General features: G+C 37.3%; 1 protein-coding gene across 6 annotated transcripts in view; it reads left to right on the forward strand.

The window, feature by feature from the left end:
- The window catches only part of csmd3b (CUB and Sushi multiple domains 3b), a 919,486-nt gene that overhangs the window by 268,362 nt on the left and 631,090 nt on the right, over positions 1-20,034 (forward strand). For 4 of the 6 annotated variants that reach the window (XM_064348440.1, XM_064348441.1, XM_064348442.1 and 1 more), the window contains exon 7: positions 14,780-14,857. The exons of the other annotated variants lie outside the window; for them this stretch is intronic. In XM_064348440.1, the coding sequence (XP_064204510.1) occupies positions 14,780-14,857 (78 nt within the window). The remainder of the gene's footprint in view (positions 1-14,779; positions 14,858-20,034) is intronic. 6 annotated transcript variants of the gene reach the window in all.

Here is a 20,034-nt window from a genome sequence, read left to right on the forward strand (position 1 = left end):
TGCAATCTTCCAGACCTGCCAGGGCCAGACCTTGCCTCTGAAAACCCATAATATGATTTTGTTACAAATTTTGGTTACAAACATGCCTAGACATGAATAGCTCATTTTTGGTGGTATCGTCATCAAATTTTAACAAGGATTTTTCAGCGTTGTGGCTGTGGCTGCATTGTGCTTTCACTTTCTGCTTTCACTGTGTTTGAGTTACTTTGTTTTAATTCTGACTCTCCCAAATGTTATCTTTCAGAAGATACCAGGATTATAGCTGTAGTCAAAAGAGTTCAAGAACAGTAACTATTTTATTTTGGGTATGTCATTTTCAGGCTTGTGTTAAAAAGGGGGCACTACAGAAGGTTTTAATGAATAATAGCACATTAATGAATGGTGTGCCCTGCGATAGATTTGCACTTTTTGGGCTGCGCAATCAACCTCTATTAGCCTGCAGAGCCAGCCTCACTACTTCAGGCTAGCAGTGACAGCTACTGCTTCTATGGCGTTTTGTCTGCAAGACCTGCCAAGAATAACAGTGAATTATGTTCACAGGATAATCCATTCAATGGCCAGTGCCCCTCCTATTAAAAAGGAGGAAGTAGCCCCTGACAGGCTCTTTGGCATGGCAACGCATACCACTCTGCCACTCTAGCCAGAGAAGTTAGCACTGCGTACATTTTAAAAACGTTTATTTTGTTAAGTCATAAATGAATATTATGAGAGCAATTTTTAAAAACAAATTATTATTTTTGGGTAAAACAAATAAATATGTATAAATAAGTAAAGTGTAGGGAGATGGTGATTCATGGGGGTGCAATGGCATCCCCTGGCACCTATGGCCCCATGCTCCGCCCCATGGTGTTATGGTACTATGTCAATATCTCATCTGACCTTGGTCCAGATCTAACTAGCTTTAATGTATTGACTGTGGTAGTAATGTTACAGAAGGTGATTCTGTGATCTACATTAACAGGTGTTGTATTTATTTTCCAAATAATAAAAAGATAATAATAAATAATTAAAAGGCATACAATGCAGGATTTCTATTTTGGAAATATAAAATAACCATGCTCATTTGCCATATCTGTGCTCCTCTGCCGGTATTTCTTCTTCTAAGATGAGTTTGGGACATTTCTGGGATGGTCTTTTCTGCGTCTTCTGAGTCATTTTCTTTTCTCAGACAGTTGTTCTTTGGTTTGGGCAGATATTATCCATTGGGGAAAATTAATACTAACTGGCCTGGAGCATTTCTAATGATGTTGTTTAAAGAAAATAAAGGACCAGAGGATGATGATGGTACCAGATAAAGCCGAGTTTTATTGTGTGGCTGTGTGAAGTTTTATCTGCATTGTGTATGTTTACATGAGGTCAGAGGGTAGCAGAGTTGGAGACAAAACCAAAGCCCTCAAGGCCCAGACACAGAGCAGGAACAGACACCACAGGACCAAGATCCAGACCTATGCTAGACTTACCAGGTTATAACAAGACCAAGACCGACACCTTTGACCAAGACTGGCCACTTGCATCTATCCTAGGCAGAAAAATTATGCAAAATAGAAAATTACAGCAAGGTATTTTATTTTTTAAAATGTCACTATAATACACTTGCTTTTCGTCCACCGACATTAGACTTTTTTAACCAAATATTTTAGTCAAATTATTATGGAAAGAAAAACTCAAATTTTCCTTTTATTTAACATAAAATAAAAGGACAACAAATGTTTTTTTTTTAATGAATAATAATAATAATAATAATTATTATTATTATTATTATTATTATTATTAATTCTGACCAAACAAAGGCTAATATAATTTGAAATTCAAGATAGTAACATTACTTACATTAAAAGCAAGTTTAATTAGTCTGAAGACCACAGTTGACACCAGGCAGTATTTATTGTTTCACTAATTTAGCCAGTCGGTTTACATTCTGCTGATCTCAGATATCATTTTAAAGCCCTTTAGAGGCTGAATTTATGTGCAATGAAAACTAGAGTCATAGGCTGGTTATGCTTTATGAGGTAGTCCAAATAAAACTCCCAAGTGGGTAATCAGGGAAGCTGAACAAATGAAGCAAGACAACATTATGCAGATCAGGCAGTGACACCATATTTTGAGAATAATGACAAGGGCAGTCAAGTCAAATGTTAAAGTTAATCTAGCACTGATTATTAACATTTCTGTTGTAGTTAGGATAATAGCTAAATTTAGATGGTTGACAAGGCCAATAACTGGTAAACATCCTGAATGTGAATTTTGTTGATTAATGTGTTACAAATTTTCAAAATTCCACTCCTGTTGCAAATTCCATTTCTCTTCAAAGTTTTCAAATGTATCTTCACAATAGTTGGCTCTGACATTTCAATACTTATTATTCAAACTTAAAATCTAATCTAATATAAGTGTTATGTTTATAGCAGGCAGCTAATCAAATACAAGTGCATGTGTAGGAGTCAATCTAGCAAGCTAGCTTTAAGACTTTGCAATGGATATGTAATATTTAAACAGCGAAGATACACCATCAGTAAGAATTCTGAGAGCAGAATGAGCTGCAATTTATTGAGATTACAGTTATGATTTATATGGCTTACATTAGCGACAGGTACCAAAATATACAGTGAGCACTATAATTAATTGGACAGTGACACATTTTTTGTTATTTTGGTTCTGTACTCTAGCACTTTGAGTTTGAATGAGGTTGAAGTGCAAGTGACAATGAGGTTGAAGTGCAGACTGTCAGCTTTAATTTGAGGGTATTTTCATTCATATAGGATGTACCGTTTAGAAATTATAGAACCTTTTGTACATAGCCCCCCCCATTTTCGAACAGTTTAACATAATGTACAATAAAGTAATCATTTGTAATATTTGGTCGCATATTCTTTGCATGCAATGACTGCTTGAAGTCTGCGACGCATAGACATCACCAGAAGCTGGGTATCTTCCCTGGTGGTGCTCTGCCAGGCCTGTACTGCAGCCATCTTCAGTTCCTGCTTGTTTCGATGACTTTTTGCCTTCAGTCTCCTCTTCAGCATGTAAAATGCACGTTCAATTGGATTCAGATCCGGTGATTGACTCGGCCAGTCAAGGATTTTCCACTTTTTGGCCGTCAAAACCCCTTTGTTGCTCTAGCAGTATGTTTAGGGTCATTGTCTTGTTGCATGATGAAGTGCCGTCCAATGAGTTTGCAGGCATTTGGGTTTATCTGAGCAGATAAAATATTTCTGTAGACTTCAGAATTCACTGTTCTACTTCTGTCTGCAGTCACATCAATGATGAAGACAAGTGAGCCCGTTCCACTGGCAGCCATACAGGCCCAAGCTATAACACCCCCTCCACCATGTTTCACGGATCCGGTGGTATGCTTTGGATCATGGGCATTTCCTTTTTTTCTCCACACTTTTCTCTTTCCATCACTCTGGTACATGTTAATCTTTGTCTCATCTGTCCAAAAGACTTCCAGAACTCTTGGGGCTCTTTTAGGTGCTTTTTTAGCAAACTGTAATCTTGCCTTTCTGTTCTTCATGCTTATCAGTGCTTTGCACCTTGTAGTGTACCCTCTGTAGTCCTTCTGGTGTAGTCTTCTACATATGGTAGACTTTGACACTTCTACACCTGCATCCAGGAAAGTGTTTTTGATCTGTTGGGCTGTTGTCAGGTGGGTTTTCTTCACCATAGAGAGTATTCTCCGGTCATCCACTAGTGGTCTTCCTTGGTCTACCGGGTCTTTTGACATAATTGAGTTCACCAGTTGTTTTGTTTTTCCACCAGTTGTTGATGAACCAAACTGTTGACTTGGGCATGCCCATGGTTTTTGCAATGTTTCTGATTGATTGATTTTCATTTCTGAGCCTTATGACGGCCAGCTTAATTTGCATCGACACTGCTGTCTTCCTCATGTTGTCACACCCCAACAACAATTTCCAATGGAAATTTCAAAGTCTAGAATCAAGACTAGACATCAACAGCTCTCTTCTGCGTTCACTAACGACACAAATGAATACACCTGCCTAACGAAACACATCTGTGAAGCCAATTCAACAAATACTAGTACCTTAAAATGGGGGGACCATGTACAAAAGGTGCTGTCATTTCTAAACGTTCATCCGATATGGATGAAAATACCCTCAAATTAAAGCTGACAGTCTGCACTTCAACCGCATTGTCATTGTATCCTTTCAAACTCAAAGTGCTAGAGTACAGACAATATGTCACTGTCCAATGAATTATGGTGCTCACTGTAGCTAGCTTTCAAGATGATAAAGCAACGTTAAACTTGATTCTATTCATCGTAAATTTGGATTTATGTAATGTTGATGCTACAGATCTCTTTGAATGCACTGTGAACATTGGGTTACACCTAGGTATGTATGCAAATGGACTGCATTTATATAAGGAATTTTCCAGCAACAGCTGCACAAACCCATTCACGCATGCTCTCACACACCAATGGAGAGGAATCAAAGCACAAACCATTTCAGGGTTAGGTGTCTTTGACATACTCAGAAGACCAAGGAACTTTCCAGTTGCCAGAGGAGTGCTCTACCTCCAGAGCTAATGTCGCCCCCCCAGCAGGCTAGTAACGAGTATGGACCGGAGCAGGCTGTGCAGGGGTTGCAGGTTGTGTTGTTACCATGGCCCTAATATACATAACAAAAGAAAACTGTAATGAGTGAATTCACATTTTTTGAATACTTAATTTTTATGTTGACAACAATTCAGCTGTTTTCTAAGCACATTATCTTACTATTTAGAATGCATATTTAGAATACTACCCATTAATTCTTTGTTAATTTCAGCACTAAAATGTTTGTTTTGGATTCCTGGCATTTCTGCAAAAATCCTGGGATTCGCAGATGCTAAAATATAGGGAAGTATCCAACCTTAATTTAGAGATAATCTATTAGAAAAAGTTGTACAAGATGTGCACTCCGTGTTCACACAAAACAGTTAGAGTGGAGCTGTATGCTACAGGGCCACAAATAACCTACAAGGGAGCCTAAACAGGCACTATATCTGAACTAATAGTGACTATCGCTACACACTGCAAAGCATGGCACCCCACTAATGAGCATCCAAAAATAAAAGGGACAGGATACAAGGGGCCAGGGGAAGGTCACCTACTGGTGGTACTATAGGGTGGCATCATGGTTTCTGTTGGGGGATGGGAGGAGGTGTTGACCAAAGAAACCAATAAAACTAACATCACTAATTGTAATCAACTTAATAGATAAATACACAAATCAGACAAATAAGATGCACTGCCTTACAATGATCTTTTTCACCCTGAGTAGTGATATATAGCTAACTGGGGTGTTGACTATTCAGTTGACTGTTAGGTTGAGCTCTACAACCCACACATTTGTAGTAACAGTGAGAAACAAAAAGTGGTTAAAGACACTGAGTTACAGCACATGAATCCTAAAACAAAAGGGGGGTCAATTCACTGCTGTTTCATTGACCAATATAAAAGATCATAGAAGGATTAGACTGCATACGCTTGAATAATTCCGCTTTTGTTACAAAAAATAATTGTGACTAGTGCAAACAAACAAATTGTTCATTTAAGCAGCATTCAACATTTATACTTATCCTTAATGTACAATGTAACTGGCATAGTAACATTAGATAATTTATCTACACCAAGATAGAGTGTAACTTGGATCAATTATGGGCTATAAAGTTTATGAATGGACCAGCCTCCATGGGTAGGAAGAATACACTTCATAAACAGTAATTACGATGAGGGCATAATTTATTCTATGCATACACTTTCCAATAGTTGAGTTTGGAAAGTGTAGAGTGCAGAGGATGTATTCAATGTGGTTACAATGCCCTTTTGTAAACCTGTTGTCTTGTATTATTGTGAAAGTACAGTATAATTTCAAATTGTGCTGTTTGATATGTTTTAATTGTGTTTTATTTTGCTGTATGGCTAAGAACAAAATGTATGCATTTTAAATGTAACTGCCATTTTTGTCATGCATACTATTAGATAAGCTGGCATGGATGTCATAGCTTTTTAAGTGAAATAATTTAAACCATTAGGATATGTCCAATGTACAGTATACGAATCAGAACACATTCAACAAGCCATCATCAAGAGACGGAGGCAATATTAAGAGATTGCTTCATATAGGGGTATATTGGATTCATGCTCTTAAAAGTGTGTTTTATTTGAATCTTTCTTAGTTTTTTTGTGAATGAGTCTCTTTATATTTAGCGTCATAGGCTTAGTCTATGGATCTTCTCAGGTAGTGCTGTTATTGAAGAAAATGTATTTGTTTCTTTTTCTTTCTCATTACAATGAATGGTTTTCATATGTAAAAAAAATATGCAAGGGTCTTGTGAAAACAGCACTGAAAGAGAAAGAAGACAACAAATGCAAATTGAAAAAACTACAAAAATGGCCAAAAGCTGTTGTGTAGTCAACTGCACAGCCAACATATTGGAAAAACCCTGATTTGCGTTTTGCATATTTGCCATGTCCTATTAAAGATCCCAAATGAAGAGCTCTATGGCTACAGACTATTAGGAGAGAGAACGAGGAAGGACAAGCAATGGGATCCTCCATCTCCGCCGACTTATGTCTGAGGAAAGCACTTCCTAACAGGAATATAATCATAATGCACAATATGGATTATTAAAACCGCAGTGTTCAACAATAACAGTGCCTGATTGTTGTGCTTAATCTGTCTTCATTACTGTCACTAGAGAAATAGCCAGGCAGATAGCTGTCTTCTAAGAAGCATTCAGTGACGGAGAGTAAATTTTACAGGTTTACTGATGAACACTGGCATACAACTTCATATACAACACAACACCAGCCATTCCTCACGGGAATCAAACAACAGAGCTTAAGGGGGTTAAATAAAGTTAGCTCTGCCCAGATATAAAGTGCTTCAGGGTTTTATTTGAGGCAATTACCTCTACGAGAGGCGTTCTGCCGTCCATAGGGGAATACTTGCAGTGGTCCAACAGTAGGTGGCATCAGATTGTCATTTTTCCTCATAAGGAGTGCTTCTGTTATTCTGCATTGACGTTTATGGAGAAATTGTCAAAATCAGGCCATGTTGCATTTCAGGGTGAGTCGCCATCTTTACAGGAACACTTAGCTTTGTGATTTTATCATTTGTATTTTGGGAAAAACAAGCCATTATGCTTTTTTTTGCTTTCACTGGACAACTGGCTCCGCACGTGTTCTACATTAACTAAATTTAGTTTAATTTCTTCACAACCTAGTCCCTCAAGCAGGGCCGGGCTGGGGGTACTCAGGTGTGGTCCATTGACTTGTGAAATTTCTAAATCATGTGTTGCTTGTAAATAGCGTCAATGTTTATATTCTAATTTATTATCATGCTGTTGACAGTCAAACCTTGATTTAGCCTTTACCTATTGTAAAAATGGTTTGATGTGCTACACTACCTCATTGAGGGTTTCCACGCCTACTGCAAGACTTTCAAAGGGGTTTGTTCACAATTGTCATTCACATGCGAAGCAGCTTTACATTCTCTTTGACGTTACACAGTGAAGCATGGTGTCACATAAATCAGGCACACACAAACTAAAAGTAGAGGAATAGTTAGTAATTTCAAGAAACCTAATGACAAAATTCTAATGAAAAAAAAATATTAAAAATTAAAAAAAAAGATGGAGAGCGAAGTCAGGTAAGCATAGCCAACTGTAGCCAACTTTTCACCCACAGTAGCTAGCTAGCCAGCTATCATAGCCTCTGTTTAGGTCAGTGTTTTAATATTTCATTGAAGAATGAATAGCCTAATTAAACTGTGTGATAATTATTATGAGTATCCTAAGCACCCCCTTTCGATCGGTGCTTGAAAAAAATAAGTGGCAGTACTCATATGAGCAAAATCTAGAAGTCCCAGTAGACTTACCAGTACGTACCAGAACCATTTTTGATACAAGCAAACCGGTTCCAATTCAGCCGTCAACATTTTGAGAAATATACCATTGGGGACCAAGTAAGTTGTTTAACAAGTATTTTAACAGGAGGTAATCTACAGTTTTGCTAGCAGTTTGTAAATCACATAAAGTGGGTACACTCAGAATTCTATATTCCGTAAATGTATGGGGAGGCATCAGCTGTAGTCAGAACTGTGATGACTCTGGTAAATATCCAGCGATGCTGAAGTGAGACTTACAGTATAAGGAACTAATTTGAGAAACATAAGGGGAATAAAGGTGGCCATAAAACTAATAACATATTAGTTGCTATTTGTTTGTCTTACTACCTACTATCTAACTAATAAAAATGTATTCATTTCATTTTTGGCTGGACCGCAACAGCGGGGCCAGCCCTACAAACGCGAATGTCTGTGACTGAGTGAGTGATGAAGTTACACCACTGGTCGGCCGAGTTATGAAGTTACACCATTGGTTGGCCGGATCACGTGTGTTAGGTCCAGCCATATACTAGGTTTTAACCTGGTCTTGTTTTAGGAGTTGGGATATTTTTATTCAATTTTACTCAATAATATTGGCTACGTCTGACAAAATGAATTTAAAATTTAGGACAATTTACTGAGTTTGACTCAGCAAGTGGGTTCACTGAGTTTGTGCCAATTTCTTCACAGCCCCCACCACCAGACAATAGTTAGATCTTGATACCCAAGTGTGAGTATGTCTGTCTCTTCTCAGGCATTTAAGGCATTTAAGGACACAGCCAACACTTTTGTTTTATGTAAATGCCCATGCTCTTTTTTACCACACTTTAAAAAATGGTAGCATACTGTTTTGTAATGGCTGTGTGTGTACACTGTAAAATAAAAAAAACAATTTTCAAGTAATCTTTTTATGAATTTGCAATCCCAGAATTTTAATAAATTGTTCATATTTCTTAATTTGATAATGAATAAATGACAAATGAACTAATGGTTTTATCTCTTTGAAGAAGTTGAACAAAAAAGAACAAAGACAGAAAAAAGCAATAGGGAATGCCTGCCCCATAGAGAAAGCCTATAGCCTGGAAATCAATGCAGTGGCGATGTAGACTAATCATCATAGGTGTGACAGAATACTGCTATCTGTTCAAGTCTTTGTATTAATAGGCTATTTGAATTTGGATGAAAACCAAATTGGTAGAATTAAATGCACAGAAAATACAATGACGAATTATGTTCCCAGCCACAAGCATGACACCAACCCCCTGTTGTCTATTTGAAAAGCAATAGCCAATCTACACCAAAGCTTGGGAGGGGTGTGGCAGGTTGGTTTTGCTTATATTATATTACAAGCACTGCAATGAGCTGTTTAAGCAAGGGTGTGCGTGCCTAATAGTCAGCAGTGATGAACTGTAGAAATAAAACATTACTCTAGATAAAGCAAGTTAGAAAATTTAGAGTTATTGGCTAGCTCTAACTGGCAGTCTTCAAATTTTCGCTAATATTAGCTACAGCCGTGTTTTGTTCTACTGGTGAGAAAAAATCATGAGGTATAGGACTTGGCGCATCAGCTAAACTACAAGACTGTAACGTTACATCTCTGACACATGAATGAAGTTAGCAAGAGTGACAATCGAAATGATGCCAAGAACTTTGATGACATAGTCTGCCAATATCTGCATGAGCCTTAACAGAATGTTTTGCTTCGCTTCTTCTCGATTTTGCCGTGAAACAAAATCGAAGAAGAAAAAACCGGAAACCGTACTACTATGTGGACTTCCGCTAAAAAAATAGGTCTTTGTTTCTAATGTTAGAAATTTAAAATGAAATAACTAATCGAAAAATGAAGGGCGACGAATTCACTAGAAGGACAACATCAGTCATGAGAAGCAGGGACGTGTGTTTACAATGAGTCTAACGTGGAGTTTGATGTTGAATGGACTTCTGTTGGATGGGGGGGGGGGGGGGTTTGCTCACATGGGAATCAAAAATCTACAAATATCTAAATATTGAAGCAAGCAACCTAAACCGTATGGTATGCACACAAAACTCCGGGTAGGTGTGAAAATACACAATCTTAATGTTTCATGAAAAAAGATCCAATCAGGGCCTGTGAACTGTAGTTTAAAGTCTTTAACCTCTTAGCACAAAGCCCCTAGTGGTCGGCATGCTGGCATGCCGAGATTACTTAACTCAGACATTCAGTGCTACTGCAACCAAATCATGAGTTAAAAACAGAAACTCTTTGTTTTAGTTTCAGTAGTAGACGATACATGACAACTATGCCGAATACGGAGTTTCACAGCGCCCCCATTGTCGCTCTGGTCGTTCATTTAACAAGCACTCCCTCCCTGCAGTCTCATCTGCAACTACACCTCCCACCCATGACATAATGGATAATATTGTCTATCTGGACATTCATAAAATTATTCTTTCAACACTCAAAAATCGTATTCTGTCATAGCAATAAGATAAACCCGACAATAGCCATAAGATATGCCAATGCAGCAGTGAAAATGCTGCTCACTGAATAACGAAATAAACAAGACAAAGTTTTCAAAAATGATACCATGTCATTCTACAGTCAAAATCTGGGACTAAATATTGAATAAATATACAACCTTACCATTGGTTTACGCGTAGAGATGTCCCTTTTGAGACTGAGTGGTCATATATTGCCTTGGAAAATCCGTGTGACGCCTGGGTACCTTCCAAAATAGCTGTGCGTAATACCACGTGTTGTTTATGGCGTCGTCGCCCTTTTTAGTACAGTCTGGCTTGATTGACAATTCATTTATTCAGTAGGTGAGAGTATAAGCTTTAACTATTTATAACATGCCTAATTTTGCTTTTGGAATAGCGTTTTATAGGTCGGCGTAACCAAAAATGTTCTTATCATCGCATTCACTTACGCATTCACTCTGTGGTAGCAGTAAAAGACACTGCACCTGATGAAAGTTGTCAACGATTTTTCATAATTTCTTGGAAAACACTATTATTATCTAGGACTTCTCAGCATAGTTAAACCATATGCTTGCTGATGTCAAGACCTAGCTAACATCGTTTTCTGGAGCAAAACAGAAGCAGATAGAACAGTATCATTGATTTAATGTCTCTGTCTCCATCTACTGAACAGATAAGATTTCATCATTGCTATGTAAATATTACTGCTCAAAATATTTCGGTTATATATGTTATTTTTTAAATTGAGTGTCTTTAAATAGGTTAGTTGTCTTATATAATGTGGCAATTTCACACTGCAATGTAAGTGTTCGTTAGTAGTTTAGTAGTTTTTGTGATGCATGCAACAGTGATGACGTGGGAGTTGGAACATTGCCAAAACATCGTGGACGGTTGAAAATTGTTTTCATGTCATCCCACCCCCATACAAGAAAACATACGAGAGTACAGAGTATAAAAATACATACAAGAGTTAATTATTACACATTTAGGTACTGTACTGCATTGTGTGACAATATGTTTGCATTATGTTTTAATCTGATAGCAATGTTTCATCTTAAACCTTCATACGGGGCTCATTTTATATGCTTTATAATGGACAAAAAGCATTTTATTCATTTTTGGAGAGATTTTGGATATGTTTCTGGACCCCTAGATATTTTAGACCACTGTACTGATGGAAAGCTTGTAATTCCCACTTGAAAATTATGCAACTGAGTTTCTTGAGTCAAAACAGTTGATTTGTAGTGAAATACATGAATATGTTGTGATATACAGCAATGCATAATTTAGACATTCTGGATAGATTTGGAGACGCTGGGCACTCTGCTTAGTTTTTGTTTCATAAATCTATAGTAGTTCTACATATCCACCCTTAGATTTTATGAACTGTATAGTTTAACCTGCTGTATATATGCAATCTCTCAGTATTTCATTGCAAACTAAAAAAGTGCAAATTCATTTTAGATTTTCTGTCTAGACAATTGCATTTGTGGCACTTTATTTCTTCCAAAAGTATGAATATAAACTAATCTGCATTAGTATTGTACAAATGTCTTGCTTCTTTTAAATAATTTTTCAAGTCTCTGTGGTGTTCAAATCTGGAGTTACAAAGCTTTAAATAGGGTAAAAAGGATTGGCCAGATTTGGCATGTGAGCTAACGGGTTAACTGAGATTTGTAGAACACCAGGTCATTAAAGTGGTTTTTAGGGAAAATTTTATGTATGTTTTTTTTTTTTTTTTTTTTTTGTGCAGTGTATATTATTGTGAAAATCAAGTCCTAACCAACTTTTTTGCCATTTGTTTGATACTATTTGTCATGTCTGTAAACAGGTTTATTTTTAGAAAGATGACTTTATTGCCAATGCATATTTTAGCATTTCTCATGGTACAATGTTGGTGTGGAATGTAAGGGTGGGCAAACATTCAATATTCGTCCATCTTCATCTTCACCGTCAGGAAGATACAAGATATATGTTATTACTTTGAGTTGTCAAAATATGTTTTCCACATATCAATGTAAGTAACAGAATGAAGTAGGAAGAAATTTAATTGACAATCACACTTTACACTATTGGTAACATCCCCTCCTCTTGGTCAGCAGCTTCCATGCTTTGCTTGGTATATTTATTTTTTATGTAATTAAAAGGAAGACAGAGGCATCCTCTAATGGTGGAGGTCTGCAGCCCTCAGGTTACCTCACTATTTATCCAACAGTGAGTCTGGGGGTAGAGTTAGAGGCAATTGGGCTCAGAGGAGGCTTCAGATAAAAACCTTAAAAGTGTTTAGTCACTCATTTACTTTCCTCCTCATCACACTGTCATGTAGTATTGGTTGACTACTGATGAAGCTGTGTATTAAAGGAGTAACATGGTGGTTTTCACACTTTCTCAGTTTTATGTGCTATTTGCACAAGAGGCATTGAAGAAACACGATGAGTAAAGTATTAAATATGTCCGTTCGTTATTTTTGGAGAAATATGCGTTTTAAATTTATCTTCCTATTTTCAACCGGTTGAGAATGTTATCAACTTAGTGCGTCACAAGTACAGTAACCCCTCCCCTTTCCATGCCCTGTAAAGAAATCTGACTGGGCCAGAGACTGTAAAAACTATAGACCGTATAAAATGGTAAAAACACACCGTCATGCTACAAGTGTGCTGTGAAGACAACAAGGCTGAATCCTTCTGACATAATTTACATAGAAACTATACGCTCAGATCGCCTAGTTTCACTCACTGTGGCCAAGCGGAATCGATAACGTTTCAGAAAATATATAACTTTAAAAGGTTTAATTCAATATTCTGCTGGGACTTGCTGTTTATTGAGGGTGTGAAAGAAAATGTTGGTGCCGCTGACTATAATCGAATGTTTTTAAGATTTACCGTTCGATTGAGCAAGTATCATTCAAAGTAGGCTACATTTTATGGGTTAGTGCTGTCCGATTGTGCTAGCTACTTCACATTAACCTTGTACAGCGATCAGTATAAAGGCTAACAGCACAGCACCACTTAATTATTGTCACTTCTATCACCACTGTAATGAACTAAAAAAAGGCGACAAACTACCTTTTCTGTGAGAAATGTATTGTCGAGCTCACGCGCATACACTGCTGGCAACATTCTAAAGTTTCGTTTTGCCCTCCCTACTGTCAGTCAGATTGCTGTGATGATAGCTCATTCTAAATCATATTTGGGGACCGATGGATAACTCCTGACCCATAGTTTGTGCCGCTGGCTTATAGGCAAGACAATGCAAATATTTGACTAACGTTAGGTTCACACAGAGTGCCTTTTAAGGACTATTAGACTATCTCTGGTTATAGCTAGCTAGCTAACGTTAGCTAGTTATGTAGTTTACTTTCATAATGTAATGTTATCGATAACGCTAGCTAGCTAGTTTGCTTTCATAAGGACATTATAGTTGTGGTTTTATCTTAACTTGGCTAGCTAGCAGGCAAAAATTATTATTGGATATAAGTCAATGTCCTTAGCTATCGATACTTGACATACTAAGTTAGCTAGCTTGTGAAAATTCAGTCTCCCAAGATGAGCGCATATCATGGAGGTAGCTAACAGGGCACGGCCTGTAGCTAACTGACAGTTCTCATTACCATGCCCAGACAGTTCGGGTGAACTTTTATAGTGGAAAATTTAGGCTTAGAATAATACGTTTTAAAATACATTTAAATGACTGAATAATAAAAAAATATATATGCACATTTGTTTTGTTGTTGCCTAAAGACAACTGGCAAGTGTCACATTGAACCACCATGTTACTCCTTTAAGAATGTGAGGACAACAGAAGTATGATTGGAGGTGCTTTATTTTTAGCTATATTGTTTATTTGTTAGGTATCGTCTTACTCGCTAAATAACATGCACCATCTAAAAACAAGAAAAATGTCATTCTGAATGTGATCCCATCCATCAATATGGCCAAGACATTATTATTATTATTATTATTATTGTTGTTGTTGTGCCTGTTGTTTATTTTGCAGGGCTTCTGTTTGATTGACATATATCATTTTAAAGTATCAGGGTGCAGACGCTGGCCTGCGCTATAAGATCTTGCAGAGACTTCAAGCTTGCTCTGACATTGCCAGTGACACATTGTCATGTGAAAAATCTTACAAATCAATACAAACCTTGAGTAGTTTCTGGCCTGCAGCCTCTACAGAAGGTTCAGGTTAAACGTCTGTGAATTGAAAGTTGATAAATTAATGGAAGCCCTGAATGCTATGTGTATTAATATATTACTTTTTTTAGCTTGCTTGTTTGTACACAAATGCATACTTTTTTTTTATTTTGCTGCCAAAATAATGTATATATATATATATATATATAAAGCAAAAGGATTGTTTATATTCAATGCAAATTGTTTATTTAAAACCTGTTCACCTGATTTTATGTTTTGTTTTTTCTTAACTAGTGAAAAGGTCCATAGATTATAAATCTAGAGGAGTAAAATTATTCCCAAGCAAAGAAAACAGCAACAAGGTTTCTATCTGTGAGTCTACCCTTTGTTCCTTTTTATGATAAATCCGTGATTTTCTGTGATGTATGTGCTGTCTGTGTGTTTTCACTTTTATTTTTGATTAATAACCATTCATAACCTGATTTAGACATTGTAACATTGTGATGTTTGCTTGCATGCTCAGTTCTTACCATTCCCAGTTATAGACCTCTCTGTACACCAAGATTGGATGTCAGTGTCCTCTCACAATGCACATGAAGTGTTAATTCATTGAAAGGACTGAATAAATGTAAGTTCCTAACACAATTCCCATTTGGATAGCTTGCAATTTTTACAGTTGTCTATCTTCCTTGGTGAATTGAAAGCTGCTAATTCCATGCAGACCATTAGACAAAATAAAGGAGGATCCAGGCAATAAATCCATGAAAAGATTGACTTTCAGCTGCTGGAATCCATCCCCATTACATGTATGGAACATTGAAACCTGCCTTTGAGAATGTAAAAAATGTGATTAGAAAGAAAATAATTTTCAGACAAATAGGTTTCTGTCTTGTCTGTTGACGGAAAACACTGAAGACACACATGCAGACACACACAGCCTTTCATATATGAAGTAATATAAAAATAAAAAGCACTGCAGTCAGGAATACTACTGACATCGAGATGGTAATTGCTTCATTCATTTTCACTTAATAGCAAGTTTGCCATTGCACAATTCCCAGTGTGCCTGGAAACTAATTACAAACATCAAGTGTGCATCCATAATGGAGCAATGTAGTCAAACAAATGCTCACATCAGTGGTGGCCTCTTCATTTGGTCATCAATGAATTAGAAGATGTTTCTCTAAATAACCCGGAGCTCTGGAGGAACAGCATCTAGTGCTGGACTCACTAGAAGACAAAAAAAGGTCTCAAAGCAGAACAAACTTCTATTTGATTGACTGATCTATTTGTAGGCTTCCCTATTATTCATTTATTTACCCCTAATTACTTTTAAGATACTTATGAATTTTATTTGTCATTTATGCATGAAACAGAAACCCTCCTTGACTATAAAACGTACTGTATATTCTATGGATACTCTCTCCATTTCTTCCCATCTCAGCTGGGTAATGACATGCATAGGCATGTACTAAGGCTACACTCTTACTAGAAATGCTATCAAATGAGTCTTTATTTTTTATTGTTTGCTTTAAAATCGTTTCAAATTAATATATTTGAATATTAAGCGGTATATGCATTGTGCATAAAATTAATAACATAAGAAATCGTAGGTACATTGTTGCTCACTGAGATACTGTAGTCATTCAACTGAAAGTATGTTTTGTTATGTTTGTGTCTGTATAGGTTTTTTGTGTTTTGATAAAGGCTTATTGTTTTCAATTCAAACACACTTTTAAAAACCACTAGATTTTTTTATGCCCTTCTAAAAAAATGTCCCCTCCACATCACCTAAATTGGGTTCCAAATTATGCTCTTCACAACATTCACTATTGAATCAGGAGAGCAGTGCTCTCCTCCAAAACAGGCTGCTGCTTGTTTTCATACAGCGGTCAACAAGCCAAGCTCACACAGACATGAAGCATTTAATGTGCAACTCAGTGGGAGTCACAATCCAGAGGCATTGTTATCTATTGGCAAATCTACAGTGATTATTTTTCCTCCCATTTCTGTAAACGTGACATGGCAGCAAATTCCAATAATGGATTTAACTTCACTCTAAAAAAAAAAAAAAGGAAGCTCTTGTTTTTTAATGAGTGACATTTTGATTCATGTTATAACTACAAACATTTGATATTACTAATAACTAGTTTATGTTCAAAAAACATTCTGAGATTCCTGATACAAACTTTGCTTGTGCTGTGAAGTAGTAACCAAATCATGAACCAGATATGCTAGTTCAGAACTGTTTTATTCAAAATAAAATGACAGAGTACACTTCTACAGCAAATACTACCTGTACACTTATTTACAAATAAAACACCAAAACGATCCATGCATTCCATCCAGAACACCCGCAAACAAATGTCCCACAAGTGAAATTAGCATACAAAGTCCAGGCATGTTGAATTAACCTAAAATATTTAACGAGTTGTAAGGAATTTAGTCTTATTCGTTACCTTGGTTCAAGACTAGGGATGTATCCGAATCTGAATAATGTATTCGGGAAAGCACGAATAATGCGATGGAAACAGATATTTCTTGTACCCGAAGTTGCTCGTTATTATACGGATTCGAAAAAAAAAAGTCAGCTCCATGTCGAGTTCTCATAGCCTCTATCTAACGTTACACGGGGAGGGAGGGAGGGAGAGAGCGAGAGAGAGAGGCACCAGTTATACAAAGTGGCCAAAACCAGACCTCGTTTTTGAAGCTCATTTCCTGGTCTTGTTGTTCCTGGTTGCACACTAGCGCCACTACGGTTGGCTCCAGTATAGGTGATTTCACATCCGGTTTCCATGTAAGTATACGGTACAAATGCGGTCAAAATACAAAGTCAATAATTTTTTCTGATGAGTACAAATAGTCACAATATGTGTATTTTATTCGTATTATGACTGTCCATGGGTCGATTTCATGATGTATTGTGTCATTTGGGCACTGTTATAATATTTATTGTGGACCAATGAGGTACAGTTTGCGTCACTTCCTGATTACTGCAGCGGACTAAGCTACAGTAGTGGCCACAGTCTATGGTCACTGGGGTGGGAGGTGGCGCCTCTTGGCCTTGACATTGAGGCTCCGGCCACGGTCCACCTGTGCGAAGTCATAAAATGCAGGCATCCCATTTCGTAGTGATTTCATTATGGCGTGTGCTATTTACAGCTGCAGTAGACGACCATAAAATAATCATCCTCTGAAGTTTTTCCGGTTGCGAGTCATTTTTACTATTTCCTTTAGCCTACTTAACCAAATAATTTGTTGGCAGAAAGCGTAATCAGCTTGCTATATTTGGTAGTCCAGTAGCCTATGCTAAAACAGTTAGCAACTTCGGCTACCAAGCCATTAGACTAGCTAGCAAACCCTAACCGGCAAATATTCAATCTGTCAAACATGTTTGATGGCTTGTCAGTCGTGTACATTCCGTAAATGTCTACCTGTGACAAAGCTACTATAATCCCGATTTTGGGATAAACACCCCAAAAAAAATTCCAGTTTCACGAAGCGAATTAAGAGTCTTAAGGTTTATTTGCTGAATAACATACATACAACACACAATGAAATCACACAGAATTTAACTAAATTAACCATCTTTGTAAGACTGGCATTTAGAAAGGAACATGTTTTTAACATTTAAGAGACCGACAAGACCATTTAAGACAGTGGTTCTCAGAATCGTTCCTGGGGGCTCCTTGCATATATTGGCTTTTCTCCGTTGGTTTTGATGATTTACAATTATAATAGCCTAATAATAATTAGAAGTTCAATGCACATTATTTTTGTCTTCATGCACCAGGTGGAAAACTTCCTGTACAAAGTGCGTTGTCATATTTACACGCCTGCAGATCAATTATTAAAATTTGTTAATCACCGCTGACAGTGTTAATTTTTATTCGGTAGAAAGTGACTTGCGAACAATCGGTCAGCTAGCGTTACCCAGCAAGTGAACACCACAAACGGCGATGGAGTAGCTAGTAGCAGTTACTGGCTCATTAACTGACTGTGGCAAAAACCTACAACGTTAACTTTCTCGGTTAACAGCAGGTCTACCAGACAGTTATACGAAAATTAGCCTAGTCAAATCACCAGTAGCCTACACGTCTCTGATTGATTGACCATCAGTGTAGTCAATGTTCTTCCCCTGTGGTTCATATTGCTAATGCGTGAGCTAACCACGGATAGCCTACCTAGCTCACTGGCAAGCTGGTATGCTTGTTAAGCATATTCGTTTTGCTGAGAAACATAAATTGAAGATAACTGAACATAATTGTATTATTAATGTCATACATATAACGTGCTTACATGACAGTACAGTCACAGATGGAAATTAAACTCCGTAAACATTTGATAATATATTTAAAAACATAACGGCAGACAGTCAGCTAGCCTCAAGTTCGTTCTGCAATCGCTCGTTCAGGTTGATGGGCTTTTCCGCACCGTACTGTCAATCACATTGTAAAAAATCACAAGACCGCTTAACTTTATGGATTTGGCTCCAAATCGACAACATGGCCGCGCCCGCCATTGAGCTTAAAAACATGTTTTAGAGACTCACAGAGACAGTGGGTGACGTCACAGTAGCTTTGTCCATATTTTTTTACAGTCTCTGAGTTATAACTTATACACACTAACAAACTTTGAGCCACTGCGCTGCAAAACGTTTAATAAATAAGTTCTATGTGTCAGCCATTATGTTTCTTCAAATCGATTCATATCATTGTGGATGGCCACTAGATAAAAATGCCAATTGTGTTTGCAACATAGGACTTTGATTTCACTGACTAGTCGTTTCATTTACTACACATTATTGAAAAGTAATCGGTATATTCTGTAGTCGCCCCCACCGAGTCAGCGCACAGCAGGCAGCGGGCTGAGAGCTGACCGTTCCCGGCTATCACTCAGGGAAACTCTCGCAGCGAGGAGGAGGTGCGGGAGCTAGCGAGACACAAGCCTGTTGTGGCAGCTGGATTTCTTTCAAACCCCCGCAACCTATACATCAAAATCAAGCTTAGAACCTGTAGTTTTTAGCTGTATGTGTTAATTTCCTCCATTAAAAAAACCCAGTCGAAATATTGAAAAAAACGTCATTTTACCTTGTATTTCAGTCGATATGCATCCGTTTAAGATGTAACATGCTGTATGTATCAGTCATAGGTCTTGGCTATAATGAACACAAAATCCATTCATGGTAACAGTTGCCACCAAGGGAAAATATGAGGACATCAGATGATTTTCAGTCTATCCAAACTTAGTTCAGTAGGGGGAAAAAATAAATAAGTAAATAAATAAAAATAAAACAGGCAAAAAAAAAGTTCATGTAGGCTATTACTATTCTATGTAATTACTGTTGTAAAGTATTAATTCACGTTTCCCTAGTGAACTGCAGTAACGTTAACACATCAAGAAACGTGAACGCAGCATCATTGAAATTGAAGATTATTCCCTTTCTATATATCTTTACTGTAAATAGTTTCTATTTCCAATGCAAAACAGAATCTTTCGATTTACCCCAGTTAAAGGGGGGGGGGGGGGGGTGCTGGGGTTCAGACAGT

The sequence above is a fragment of the Anguilla rostrata genome, chromosome 8, assembly GCF_018555375.3.
Source record: "Anguilla rostrata isolate EN2019 chromosome 8, ASM1855537v3, whole genome shotgun sequence".
NCBI classification, from domain to species: Eukaryota; Metazoa; Chordata; class Actinopteri; order Anguilliformes; family Anguillidae; genus Anguilla; species Anguilla rostrata.